General features: G+C 38.4%; 1 protein-coding gene across 5 annotated transcripts in view; it reads right to left on the minus strand.

Annotated features, from left to right (window-relative positions):
• Positions 1–15,679, minus strand: part of LOC23687899 — a 756,337-nt gene that overhangs the window by 180,266 nt on the left and 560,392 nt on the right. For all 5 annotated transcript variants that reach the window (XM_021843875.1, XM_021843874.1, XM_021843873.1 and 2 more), the window contains 2 exons: positions 1,888–2,023; positions 435–578 (listed from right to left, as the gene is read on the minus strand). In XM_021843875.1, the coding sequence (XP_021699567.1) occupies positions 435–578; positions 1,888–2,023 (280 nt within the window). The remainder of the gene's footprint in view (positions 1–434; positions 579–1,887; positions 2,024–15,679) is intronic.

Here is a 15,679-nt window from a genome sequence, read left to right on the forward strand (position 1 = left end):
TTTTCAATTAACAAGATACAATATATTAGCTCAAACTTTTGAATGGTAATGTATGTGCGCATAATGTGGTACTTGGTTCTGTGCCAATCGGCAAACAGCTTCCCCCAGTTAAAAACCATAAAACAATTATAGTAACTCATCGTTGAATGCATTCGTACTTTTTCATGAAAAGTTTAACAACAGATATATTTGCAATTTCGCGTAGTATTTTATTCTTCACGCAGATCGCTCATGGAAGGGGTTATTTTTTAATAGAATTAGGTTTTGAAAGTGCGGCAGATATATTAACAACACACTCGCAAACTCGACAGCTGCCTCAGATAGCAATCTTTATTGAACAACACCGAGTCACTGCCATAAGACCCTCTGAAGTTTTCATTTTTGTTGAACACACGTAGCGACGTTTAATTTACGACCGAAGCTTTTATACTAACCTGCATCAATTTTTCATACTCCTCCTCGAGAGTAGTACCGTTGAACCACTTCTGCTCGATGCTGGTATCAGGAAAGTAGTATCCTTTCCGGCACACGCACCGATACGAACCTCGACGGAATCCCAGTCCTGGTATCGGAACACACTGTTGATAGAAAGGAGAAGAAACACAGTGTTAGAGACTTGGTTCACATTGGCCGAAGAAAAACCAAAAAGTTCATGACAGAAAACATCTGGGAATGTTAAATTACGGTGCGAACATTGCCTGCAAGTATACTTCCAGAGGTATGAGACAAAGCATTTCCGGCACAACGAGCTGCTTCCAAGTCTTCGCTACGACTAAGTGAAATTAATCGACGCAATGAAAATTTATTACAATGAATTTGTTTCCTCATTGGCAAGTGTTGCCTTTGCATTGTTTCAGCAGGATTCTTTAAGGTCGATTCAAAAGTAGCTATGTGCTTTATGATGTTTCACTTCAACCTCTTTTTATGACCATTATACTTTTCTACGACGGTTTGTTTTTAACCGAAATTCAGACTAACGACCGTTCTTATAAATAATCAATATCTTAACAAGTGTTTAATTGGACGGAAATGATGTTCTGCAAAATGGTAAGGCAACTTGACGATCTTCTTAAGCTACCATAATTTACACACATTTCTGTCTTTAGATTGCAACACTTTTCCATTTGTTGTAACAGCTGTTGAACTTTATTCATTTCTTTCATAGCATAATTGCAAGTTACATAAACATTTGCACTTCGAATAGTATGCAAGAGTTACCTCTACCAACATTTAATATAATTATCTTTAGTATTAAATTGTATCTGAGTGTAACTCCCCCATTAAATTGGCTCTTTCGATTGCAATCGAGCAGCGTTGCCATCTCAAGTCAGAAATTTTAACCATGAATGGACCTTATGTAGGGTTCTCAAACTATTTTTCAACTATGCTGAATATCTCAGATCTGTACTTTCACATTTAGACGTAAAAATTTTCCAGCAAAATAGTTTTAATGTATTTTTACGATCGATTTTGTTTACAAACCCTAGAACGGTCGTCAAAGAGGTTGGAGTATAATTTTAAAAATATGCCAATGCTATAAATTATCAATCGTATAATAAAAATTAACATACCATTCATCCTCACTACATACATATACTGAATTTCAATACTGAAATAAATTTGAAATTCCGCATTCCAAAAATATCAAACTGCTCTTAACAATGTCACGTGATGCACAAATGAAGTCAATTTATTGAACATCGTGAAGTGGCAAACTCTAATTGTGTTCCCTCGAAAAGGGAAATGAGTAAAAATAAATATTCAAACAAATTTAATAACGTGGCACCTGAACGTTGAAGCAGCGATTCGGTTAGAACAAAACCACGAACACAGTAATTACGTGTCGAAAAAAAAACGAAACAAACTTTTCAACAACTCGGTACCAACCTCTGTCGTACGCGGCTTACACTTGTCCGTTCCGGCGAAAATGTTGAGCGGCTGCGGAGCACCAGATGGAGAACTTTTTTGCGGACATTGATCAATATCCACGCGTCGTAAATCAATATCTATGCCGGATGTTCCTCTGAAAAAAAAAAAACACAAGCAGGAGATGAAATATTTGCACGCAAACAGTATCAGCGCCGCAGTATCTGTAAATCATGTGGATTGAAGGAAAAAAACTGTTATCAGTCGGGAACAATGTTGTAATTTAAGGCCATTTCAAAAGCCTTGTGGTAAAACTTCTGGCGAAACGATGGGCTTCCGCGTTGTTTCGTCGTTACGCGAACCAAATTGTTTCTCGAAACGGAAATGAAAATCTTTCGTAATGCACAGTCAGCAATTCCGGTAATGTTTTCACATTGGGGTTACTAAAGTGACGAACAAAACAACCCAAATAACAATTCAATGCTCTCTGCTTTTAGGAGTTATATATTGATGTTTTGTTATGTTATGTGACGGTCATCTTTGGATTCCGAGATGTGCATTTGATTAATACTACAAATGACCATTTCCGGGTCCCAGGGACTCCTCAAATTAATTATGAAGTGGCCAATTTGTATCTAAAAACCAGTGCCAAGCTTATGGGATCGCATTTTTGTGAACTTCTGTTGTTCGGATAGAAATGCAAACCGTCCTCAAAGCAGTCGTTAGTAATGACAGCTTAAAGCTAAAAAATAAGTTTTATTAGGTTTTTCATAGGATTTTGCTAGGGTTATCAGAGACTTACATCAAGTTTTTCTTCTATCTTGAAGAAGTAACCAGAAGCAATATCTTGCACTGGGAATTTACGGTCTATTCGTAGGATTTAAGAACTAAATTAAGTAAATAGGGTATTTTAAGTATTTAAACTAATTTCGAAGCTGTTCTATAGCTTACTTACTAATTAACTAGTGATTTAATCGTTGTCACTAGTGATTTTAGGTTATCAAATTCTTTAGAGCATCTAGGAATAAACAATTTACGATTATTTTAACCGTAAATTCAACAAATTTAATAGTAACTTACACAGTGAAAGAATAAGAACTTAGGTGTCACTAAATGCGCTTAAATTAATGGGAAATGGAATAATAAATTTAGCAAATTTGGAAATTTTACGAACTCATTAAACGTGTCTTCACAATAGCATTGATTCCACTTTTGTTCTGTCATTCTGCTGTGCCTTCTACTCGCGATTCTGCTGACAACTCCGATGACACACGCTGCTTCTGCGTTGGATCGAATGGTCTATATTTCCCAAAGGGTTAGCAGTAATCTCAGCGATACAGGGTTGCTCCGATGTTTCGAACAATTGTGTTTGATCTCTGCTTTTCGAGAATTGAAACGGTTTAGTATCAAATGATATATATTTAAAGCGATCCAAAACTTGCCATGTATAATGTTGAATATCAGGTTGTTGAAGCCACACTAGAATCAAGAGTAACAACACTTTTGAAGCATTTCCCGTACAGTTAAGATATTTATTTATTTAATTTTTAACCGGCATATCGCCACGCTATGTCTAAACCAGCTGATTATGCAAATCGAATGTACCTCGGATTTTTTTTCCGCTAGAGTTCAATTATTGGGTCGTATTTTCATAATCGAAAGGTTTTAAAATATTCCATAGGTGAAATTTTGAGTTTTCGCACTTTTTAGCTATTTTTTATGTACAGACTATGTTGCTGATTCTTTATATGATCCCTTGACCTTATTGGCCAAACCCGAAAAACTATGTGCAAGAAAACAACGAACGAAGAGAAAACAAACAAGAGAATCGAGCAGAGAGAAAAACGTCGCCTTCCGCTATGATCAACCTCATGTAATTTCATAAGTAAAAATATACGAAACGAAAAGCACGCCATTTTAAAAAAAAAATTGCATTATTCCGAGAATTGTTCAGTTTTTCGCTATAATTTCGTCGCTTTTCGTTCGTCGTTGGCTTCGTCCGCTTTTGCGTGTTGCTCCGTCGATTAACATTTTGGTCCTTCTGCTCCGGATAGCAGAGAATCCGCGACCGGTCCGGGACAATGGGAAACGCTTTTGAAGAAGCGAAATGTTGCGTTCGAGTTGCTGAAACGGGAACACGCAGGTGCGAGACAAGTGACACAGGAAACACCAACCTTCGAGATAAATGATCGGCTGCAAAAGTTGGTGGAAATGCAGGAGAATTTCGACAAAATCCAGTGCGAAATCGAAGACGCAGCAACAGAGGAGGAACTGCCATCGGTGCTGAATGTGCGAGAGGATTACGAGAAACTGTTCTGCATTACCAAAGGAATGTTTACTAGTATGCTGGAGGTAGAACGGCCGAGAGGATCCCACTGCGGAAGTAGCGACGGTACGTGCATTGAACCGGATAGCGGGCTGAAGGAAGCTGTTCGTGTGCTATTGGAAACGCAAAAGGCGTTGTTAACAAGACAAGCTGCAGCTTCAATTACCGTGGAGGAATTAGCTGGCCAGTTTCGTAATATGCGCGAAAATCCAATCGACACACAACTACCATCATTTAATCTTCCGACGTTCAAGGGCGACAGGAAACAGTGGGCATCGTTCAAGGACATCTTTGTCAGCAGTGTGGATAAGAAAAACCTTACGAATGCGCTCAAACTGCAGCTTCTTATGTCTCACTTGGAGGGAGAAGCAAAAAGCCTCGTTAGTAGTTACGCAATTACCGATGTGAACTATAAAGAGGTATGGGATACTCTGGTCGAACAGTATGACAAGCCGAAATTTGCCGTTTCGACGCTTGTCCAGGAGTTTTGTGACCAGCCAATAATCAAGACAGCGAATCTCGTGAATCTACGGAAGCTCGTATCGACCTCCGACGAGGTGATTCGTCAGCTGAAAGCCATGGGAGCTGCGTACGAGACAAGAGACCCTTGGCTCATCCATATCGTTGTGAAATAACTGGATGACAACGTAAGATCGCAATGGGCAGCGCCTGGGAGGGAGAAACCAATACAAAATTTCTGTACGTCATAGTGAGCCGGGATTCCGCTGTCACGAACTGTCACTGTGAGCCCAGATCTCAAACATTGGACTAACATGGAAAAAGCGCGTAACTGACTGAAACACAATTTCGCATTTCATCAAAAGTGACAAAAATTGAATGAAAATCAATTCATGCACATATTGCAAGTAATGTCACATGAGCACCTTTCAACTGATTGAGTATGAAGCATTGAAAAACGCATCGTTTTACGTTTTCCAATGAAAATTAATATTTAGTGCATAGAAAACTGTGGCCCTTTTTCCATGTTTGTCAGGAAAGATCGAAAGTACACAACAAAAGAAAACTAGCGGTTTTCTCCAAGCCTGCCTTGATTGTTGTTGGCAAGCTGGAGTTATCTTGCAGTTCAAACAAACGTTGTTCTATATTTCGTGTGTAGTATCGGTGCCTCCCTCCCAGGGCAGCGCACATCGTGGATATTGACAACCCTACTTTCGAAGAACTGCTCAAATTCCTCAAGCAAAAATGAGTGATTCCAAGCAACAGCATCAAAATTTGGTAAATTTTTTAATTCATTTTTTTCTATTGAGCTGAAACTTTGCACAGTTTTCCAGTTCCATCTAAATCGTCATTTTCCGATATCAAATCTTCAAGTTGAGTCACGACTAACTTTTCAAAAGGGTGTATGTGAAAATGGTTCAAAAATATTCTAAAAGCTGCACAGCAAAAACGATTCGTTCGATTGTATGACAACTAAAGAAACAAAGTTAGACAACTAAATAAAGATTCCAAAAAAAAATACACACAGTAAAAAAAAAATTTTTTTTGCATTAAAAAACATAATTTTTGACACAAAAACTCAAATATCTCAAAACCCTATCGAAATATCAACGTAATTTTTTGAGGGAAAACGGTCCATTATATTAGCTATCTACCATAAAAATTTGGTGATGGTAAACCAATAAACAAAAAAGTTATGACATTTCAAACATGTCACAATTTTCACATTTAGTAGAAAAAAATTTTTTTTTCGGTGTAAATTATTACGGGAACCGCAGTTTGTTGCTGATTTTATTGTTAAGGGCCTTGCTTGAATTAAACAAGTCGTTTTCATGTATTCATTAGTATTATGTATATTATATGTATAAATATTATGTATATGTATAAATATTATATGTATATGTATATATGTATACATTAAAATGAATTAACAGATTACACGAAAATATTTTTTTTTTTTACCAGGATATTTTTTTTTTAGAGTATGATCGATGAGTTTCTAAATGTTATATATAAACTTTAAAAGTTTTGGATTTGGGTATGCGTTATGAGATCATGAAAACATTTTATTAATACTTATTTTTTTATTTATTGTTATTCAATTTTTTTACAATATCGAACACTTTTGCATCATTATCAGTACAGTTCGAGTATAGTTTTGCTTTAATTTTATTTTCTGACAATGGAATGAAACAGTGAAATTTTTGGGTTCCTTGGATCGTTTTCGCGTTATTATATTGCTCGCTGAGCTCTGATGCTGTTAATTCGTACTCTTCAGTAGTAGTAAAACAAAATGATAATTTTGTTAAATCTTCTTCTTTTCTGCGATTCGCCCAATCAAATAGTTCTTTGGCAGTTTTAAATGGATGCTCACGTTCTTTGGCTAAACTTGCTCTTGTGGCCATGCGCTTTATGGTTCTGAAATGCCATTCTGCATCAATTCCGTACTTTGATTTAAATTGACATAGGCTCGAAAAATTCTTACGGTTTTTGTACTGCGATGCTGCTCCATCAGACATGAAATATATCTTTCTGATTTCTTTATCCTTATCAACGCGTAAAAAGTTAATCATTTTGGCTATGAGCAAATTTACAGATACTGAGTCGTGTCTTAAATCTTCGGAAATTACAATAAAACTAAAATGTTCAATTTGCGTACTTCCATTGAAATAAATAACGAATGGATGAATTGTAGCTTGTTGTACGTTCCAGTGATGGGACTGCACTTCATCTTGCAATACATAGCTAAAGTTTTCAGAAAAATCACAAATGACTAAAAATTCACCATCTTGTAATGTATTTTTCGTATTTTTTAAAAAGCGGGATTGCTCTGTTTTAATAAAGTCGTGAGAAATTAAACTTTCTAATTTCAAGCAAAAAAATGACACAAACTCATCTACAGGTTTTACAATAGTTTCTAGGTCACACCTATCCGTGGTCACCCATTGCTCAAATGATAACTGATCAATATAATTTTCTTCAAACTCAGCGAATAAAGTATTTTCCAATGATGAAGAATCTGGACAATCCGAACAAGATCGTAGATAGCAATTTGATGTTGTATTTTCACACAAAAGACTACCAGTTAACATTTTTATATCCTTTGATAAATTGATTCTTTTCAAACTATGTAAGATTAGGTTAATATTTTCGTGTGTTGTGCACACACAAACATTATGTGTTCCTGAATTGGATAGAAGCTTGCATTGCCTTGGACGAAGGCTTGCAAATGAGGAAAAACCTACCTTAATATTTTCGTTAATTTCCTTGAAGCGTGTATACGCTTCCTTCAAAGTAGTCATCATTAATCGTTTTTGGATTGCTTGACGCTTTCCATCTTTTTTTACAGATACATAATCTTTTTGGCCAGGCATAGCTCTACTTACTTCATCGTCTTCAACATATTGAATTATTTTTTCTTTTGTCTCATCTGTTAATGAAGTACTCGACCTAGCATTTTTGGTTGCAAGACAGTTATTTTTGAATTGTTTTGCCTCTTTTGCTGTATTTCTATTGGTTTTGAACTCACCAATGGCGTCTTGAATAGACCACGAGCTTGGCAGCATCGACAAAATCAATAATTTTTCTTTCCTTGTCGTGGCTAGATTCGAGAACCTTTCCTTCATATTCATAATTACCTCATCGTAGTCTGTATTTTCCACATCCTCAGGTCCTAATTTGAAGAGGTTTCTTCGTACAGCTTCGTTGATTTCACGGTATTTTTTCTCGGGATAATTGACGTAACCCATCTTCGTCCAATTAATCGGAGTCACTTTTATTCCAGCTATCCCTTCGTTGAAGCGTTCGATGTTGACCTTCTGGATGCACTCATCTTCTGATTGATTTGTTGAAACAGATGTCGCTGATGGTACCGTGGCAAGACTATCTGCACTTGGTACTTCTGGTAACTCCTCAGTTGTTGTCGGTGCATCTAGTAATTCCTCAGTTGTTGTTGTTTTCGAACTTCCTGCAACCTGATCCACCGATGATGTACAGATTGCCCGTTTGTCAACGTTTAAACGGCAGGACGTACAAATGCGTAAATTTGTACTCAATGTAGACATTGGAGCATAACCAGCCGCTTTCAGTTTATCTATGGTGCTTTCGGTGAGATTTCGTAGCTCTTTCGAACACTTTTTTAATGCAAACGGCCTGCAACGGTTGAGAAAGCGACTACTCATGTTGCTCGTTAGATTTTAATAAACAAAATCACTTTTAAGTTTTTACTGACTAGTTTGGTGTCGTTTGCTTGACTGAAGAAAAATTTTACAATTAAATCTTTTATAACCATAGTGGTAGTATATTTTTAGCTTTTTCGTGAGTATGTTCATGGTATGTACCATGACCCCACAGTTATGGATCAAATAGTGTGGAGTCCAACCTATAAAATTCAATAAAACGACATGGAAAACGTAAAATTGTAGTTTAAAACACGAATCGAATCGTTTAAAATTGGAACATCGGTCAGTAAACTGTTTTGAGTGTAATATTTACATAGGATTGCATAAAAATTAAAAAATGTATCGGTTCCTGAAAACCATATTTTGGATCAATTTTCATATTATGGATCAAATTGTGACATATTACGGATCAGTGCGCAAAATCAAGAGATTTTCAACTCAATGCATCTGTATTGCATGGTATGGCGAATGTTAACAATGTGTTATATATTACTGCCAAAAATAGCAGTGTTAGAGCTGGAAACAAGGATAAAATGCCCTTTTTATTGTGATACTGCATTGTAGTAACTGAGACATGAACTGTTTGCGCTCCACACCAAGTTTTCCACCCATTTTTGTCTGCTAAAAAATGAAATTTACAAACCTTGATGTTTTATTAGTTTTATCCTTAGTGCTATTATCTGAAAATGTCAAATTCAATGCATAAAATAGCAGAAATCTACATTCTTTGGAAGTGATCCATAACCGTGGTAAACAATCATTTCCTGGTCCATATTAGGGATCACTAGTTAGAAGTGCTAATATTCGGTATTTAGAATAAAAATTCAAGTCAAATGTTTTCCAAAGATGAATTCATACTAAATCGAAGCGAACGAGCATAAAACATGCTATAACATTAGAATTTTACCACCTATGGGAGCTTATGAATGCTGACGGCACTTCTTACAGGAAACGACCATATAATGATAGCTGTGTGATACCAATTAAACATTTGTCAAATAAACCGTTATTTAGCGGTTGAATGTTGTGCTTAACATTACAAATGGTAGAAGACAAATAGTATAACATGGGGAAAATATGTTTTACGTCAACGTTAATGTTTTGAGCGAGTTATCCGATGTTGAACGCCAAAGTGATCCGTCACTGTGGGTGATCCGTAACTGTGTGGGCATGGTACCTATCATGTTTTTGATGTTGTTGAAGTTACTCGCTTTCTCCCAAATAAGATTAACAAAGTCTATTCTCTACCAAGGCGGGTCTATACCCAGGTGTAATAAGATTTTAACTTTGTGGAGAAAACCAGCGCCGATAAAACCGACCTGCTTTACGTATACTAGATCACCTGGGTATAGACCCGCCTTGTTCTCTACGAGGTAAACTTTTTGCAGGTAAACTAGTCGTATACCTGTATAGAAAACTTTTTTTGTAGCTTTTGTCTTCAATATTAGATTTCTTTTAGTTTTCTTTTATCAAAAGGTTTCAACACTATTGAGAGAATTTTTCTTCAGTTACGTACAATAAAAAATATGACACTATCAAGACTTTAGATCACAACACTGGATCGCGTCTAACTTTCTAATAGATGCTATAATAGTTATGAATAATTAAATAAAATATCATGAAAACAACTTGTTAAGCTCATGTGGTACCCTTAACAAAAAATTCAGCAACAAACTGCGGTGCTAAAAAAAAATACCAATGAAAAAAAAAAAATTCACTAAGTGTCAAATTTGTGAAATATTTGAAATGTCATAACTTTTTTGTTTATTGGCTTACCATCACCAAATTTTTATGGTAGATAGCTAATATACCTACCTTGATACCTTGATGGCTACAGCGTAGCATCACGCCATTGCCGGGCGTATTGTAGAGCTCCATCTTCGTCGTTCTTGGGCGAAACTTCTCCAGTTGCCCCGAACGTTTAGGGTCGCCAGGTCCTCTTCCACTGCGTACAGCCAGCGTATTCGTGGTCTTCCCCGAAGCCGCCGGCCTCTACCTGGTTCCCTGCTGAATATTATTTTCGCAATTCTTTCTTCCGACATTCGCACTAAGTGACCAGCCCACTGAAGTCTGCCGTATTTTACACGATTGATAATATTCGCATCTTTGTACACTTGATACAACTCGTGATTCATGCGATAGATAGCTAATATAATGGACCGTTTTCTCTCAAAAAATTACGTTGGTATTCCGATAGGGTTTTGAGATATTTGAGTTTTTGTGACAAAAATGATGTTTTGTAATTCAAAAAAAAAAAATTGTTTTTACTGTGTGTATTTTTTTTGGAATCTTTATTTAGTTGTCTAACTTTGTTTCTAGGGGCCCAGATAGCCGTAGCGGTAAACGCGCAGCTATTCAGCAAGACCAAGCTGAGGGTCGTGGGTTCGAATCCCACCGGTCGAGGATCTTTTCGGGTTGGAAATTTTCTCGACTTCCCAGGGCATAGAGTATCTTCGTACCTGCCACACGATATACACATGCAAAAATGGTCAATTGGCATAGAAAGCTCTCAGTTAATAACTGTGGAAGTGCTCATAAGAACACTAAGCTGAGAAGCAGGCTTTGTCCCAGTTGGGACGTAACGCCAGAAAGAAGAAGAACTTTGTTTCTTTAGTAGTCTAACAATCGAACGAACCGTTTTTGCTGTGCAGCTTTTTGAATATTTTTGAACCATTTTCACATGCACCCTTTTGAAAAGTTAGTCGTGACTCAACTTGAAGATTTGATATCGGAAAATGACGGTTTAGATGGAACTGAAAAACTGTGCAAAGTTTCAGATATTTTTGAAATGGTCGATCAGAATCGATTTGCATGCCTCCGTGGAATCCCTCAAATGTGACACCTTCGAAGCCTGTGCAGCTTTTAGCGGCAAGCAATCGGATTACGTCAAGAAAGAAATCTTCAAAGAAGAACGGAAAAATCCAGCAGTAAAGAGAGAAGTCAGCAATTTTGGCGTCACTCAGCAGTCGTGTCCAATATGTTCATCAGGAGAGCATGAAATTTACCAGTGCGCCACTTTCAAGGAGGCTACAGTGAAGGAACGACGAGACATGGCACTGCAAATGCGACTTTGCTACAACTGTTTGCGTTCAAACCACTGCGCAAAATCGTGTCCGTCAAAATCTGTATGCCGCACATCTGATTGCCAGCAACGACACCATACTCTGCTGTGACAGTCCGACAAAGCGCAAAAAAACAGCAACGTCTCAACGATTAAGGATAAGGTGGTTCCCGCGACTACAACCAGCGAAACTGAAGACAACACTGAACTCGTTTCTTGTTCGGCAAATGTGAAAGCAACTACTTCGGTCTTCATAGCTACGTTGCCAACTGCAGTTGTTCGTGTGAGAGGGAAAGACAAGCAGTTTCATGAAGTGCGAGCCATGATCGACAGCGGTTCTCAATCGTCCCTAATCTCAGAGCATTGTTTCACTGTCCTTGGTTTGGAAAGAGAGAATGCGAAGCTGATAGTGTCAGTTGTTGGCAGCGGTGCAACGAAGACCACCAGAGGGGTGGTGAATTTGGAAATCTCTTCTCGCTTCGACGACAATCCGATATGCCGAACGAAGGCATTCGTGCTGAGCAAGCTTGCAACGAATCTACCAAGCCGACAAATCGATACTAGCCGTTTGAAATGCCTTGAGTCATTGCGACTAGCCGATCCCCATTCTGAGAAACCAAGAAAGATTGACGTGATTCTAGGAGTGGATGTTTTTTTGTCCGTAGTTCAAGATGGAAAAGTGAAAGATGAGATGGGGCTTCCAGTGGCATTGAATTCCGCGTTCGGTTAAATTGTTGCTGGTCAAGTCGGGGCTACAACTGATCTAACATGTAACACTGCTATTGTCACTATGTGCGCCGAATTCAACGTTGATAAAACGCTACGACAGTTTTGGGAAGGCGAGGAGGTGAACAAGCCGAAGCCGCAGGAACAACAAGCTGTCGAAGTATTCCAAGCCACCTATCAACGTGACGAATCTGGCCGATTCGATGAAACTACAGCACCGCTAGGGGAGTCACTTCCAGCAGCCATTCATCGACTCAAGTCAATGCACCGAAAATTTGCAAGCGATCCTGTTTTCAAGAAGCTGTACTCTGATTTTATGGCAGAGTATTTACAGCTGGGCCACATGGAACGAATTCCTGATGCCATCGGATCAACGATATTATTTTCCGCATCACGCAGTCCTTCGAAGCGAAAGTTTGACAAACAAAATGCGAGTTGTTTTCGACGGCTCCTGTGAAACAGCAACCGGCGTGTCGTTGAATAATCGTTTGTTAGTTGGACCAAAAGTCACCGAAGATGTCCCGGTGGTTTTCACCCGTTTCAGGACCTACGTCGTCGCTTTTACAGCTGATGTCGAGAAAATGTATCGACAGGTCAAGGTGCGCAAGGAAGATACCAATTACCAACGCATTATTTGGTCTCCTGAGCCCGGAAAACCTTTAGAGCATTATAGGCTACTAACCTTCACGTATGGCAGCTCATGTGCTCCGTACTTGGCAATTGAATCACTCCGACAAGCAGCACGAGATTGCCAATCGCAGTACCCGGAAGCAGCAGAGCATGTTTCGAAGAACTTTTATGTGGATGACCTACTCTCCGGTGCCAACACGCTCGAAGAAGCAATCAAGCTGAGGAATGACATCATCCAGGTAACATCGACGGCCGGGTTCACCCTACGGAAATGGTCATCAAACGACCCTCGCTTATTCGATGAAAGTACTGAGACCGACGCTGCAGTCCCACTTCATTTGGCGCCAGATGCTGACTCGGTGAAGGCATTGGGAATACAGTGGTATCCTGCCACTGACACTTTCGGATACCAGTTAAAGATGGATTTCAACAAGCGAAATACGAAACGTCAAATGTAATCTGACTCAGCTTGACTTTTTGATCCTTTGGGCTGGGTCGCTCCGATCATCGGTCGTATTAAGATCCTTTTTCAATCGCTGTGGTTGCAGGATTTGCTGTGGGATGATCCTTTACCGGCGGCAATAGATGACGAGTGGAACAAAATCAAGAACGACTTGCAAGCAATCGAGAAGATTCGTATTCCCAGATGGATTCCCCACCATGGAGGCAAAGTGCAGCTGTTTGGATTTGCTGATGCTTCGGAGGCTGCATACGCGGCAGTGGTATACGCTCGGTCAACCGACCAAAACGGTAAGATTTTCGTCTGTTTATGTTTATGTTATTCAGTTTTTCGCTATAATTTCGTCGGTTTTCGTTCGTCGTTGGCTTCGTCCGCTTTTGCGTGTTGCTCCGTCGATTAACAGACTATGAAAATCAATAAAAATCACAAGTAGATGAAAAAACCGAATTTAGTACTATACCATTTAATTCCACTAGAGTTTGTATCTGTATAACTGAAGACGGCCTTACAGTTGAGGTCGAAATACGCGTATCTGTCAAAGGATACAAACTCTAGTGGAATTAAATGGTGTAGTACTAAATTTGGATTTTTCATCTACTAATAGGTATCCTTCTAAACAGCTCGGAGATTTATTATCAATAAAAATCACGTTTCCCTACACATTTCGGCCCATACAAAATGTATGAGAAAAATTTCACCGAAAGAAATTTTGTAACCTTGCGATTATGAAATTATAAAAAAAAATACTGATAACTAGCGGGAAAAAATCCGAGGTACATTCGATATTTTCTGCTGGTTTAGACATAGCGTGTATCGGTCAATTTTGCTCGAAGTAAGAGGGAGCATGGAGAAGAAAGCAATGAATACTGGTTGCCTTGGTAGTGTTATTTGAACAACACGCTATGCCGTTCCCATAGGGAAGGATGTTTCAAGTAATACTGTTTCATACAGGCCCATGACAACCATATATCGATACACAGTGTTCTTCGTAGCCAGGATGTCCCGGTCGATAAGTGAATATCGCCCACTGTCAGTTGAAGAACTGTGAAAATAAAGACCATTGTTTTGTTTAATTGTTTGCTATGGTTTGATTATCAATTTTTGATATTGTTCAACATTTCGATGGTTTTGAAAGGAGAGCAAACATTAAAAGGCATCCTGCAAGCCTCCAAGCAAGCAATCAGTGATTTGATAGCGACACTTGCTCGAGTATGGATCATAAACATTGAACAAAACATCGCATTCTGATTGCACTCTCAATTCAAATTACCCTAAAATGAGTAAACACATGGAGATGTTGACTACGCTAAAACTCGACCCGTGCCATGGGCCTGGTTTCATATGGTATGGCCTCTTCAACATCTAATCCAATTTCTCTCGCCGTTCTCTTACGGTACCTATCCATCTAGTATTCATTGCTTTCTTCTGACTCTATGACACTACCCTGAACGCCACTATCCCGAATGCCACTACCCCGAACGCCATTACCAGCAAAAGTCATTATCCCGAATTGGTTACTACCCCGAACGCCATTACCCCGAATGCATAACATTTTGAGACTTATTCTAATTAGAGAGTGGGGAGATAATTATACGCCTCCTTATGAGTATTTAACAAGTTTGGCTCAACCAGGGACGAAAATACTCAATCTACCCTCGCCTATATTGACAATCACTGGGTAGAATCTTCGTTGATTGTATCCACATCTTGACAACACCTTGACAAAGATTGGCAAAGCGCTTGCCGCAAGTTTGTTAGTTTCCTTCTACCATGCTGATGCTCAACCTTTTTGTGATAATCGAGAACAAAAAAATTAAATTCATTCGAACCGACCTTTTTGCATTTCGATTCGGGAAGTTGTAATTTTCGCACGAAGCACACTAAAGGCGCGTCAATATAATCCATTCCGTGCATTGCATTTTTCATTTTCTGTAACAGAGCATTTTTTTTTTCATTAATATGAACCCCATTAATACTCATTTTTTTTTAAATTGACATTCTTTTGCTTCTGATGATAAAAAACACCAATGACAAACGGGCATCGTTGTTTGTTTTCTTCATCTGCTTTTGTGCCTTCTTCATTGATATAATCATATTGTTTTTTTTATTTATTTGTGACATTTTACACCAGTTGGTGCATTCATGTCATGTGGTGGTGTGGTTACTTTGATGGTAGCATAAACGTCAGTGAATTAAGTATTGTGAGCCTAATTTTTTTCGTCACTGATTTTCTGATTAGAATGATAGCAGGATGTGAATGCCTTCAGAATATATACCTTGAAAAAAGCTGTTATATATGGAAATATTTGTGACTAGCTTATCCGACGAAAACATGAAAGAACAGCCTGTTTAAGAGAGAAGCTGAAAGACAGCCACTGTCTCAGAAAGACTGAGAAGAAGATAGTTGCCAACAAAATATTTCGAAAGAGTAGCTGACATATAAAAGAAGGGAAAATATATGATTCACATTT

Source organism: Aedes aegypti, chromosome 2, assembly GCF_002204515.2.
Source record: "Aedes aegypti strain LVP_AGWG chromosome 2, AaegL5.0 Primary Assembly, whole genome shotgun sequence".
Lineage (NCBI taxonomy): Eukaryota > Metazoa > Arthropoda > Insecta > Diptera > Culicidae > Aedes > Aedes aegypti.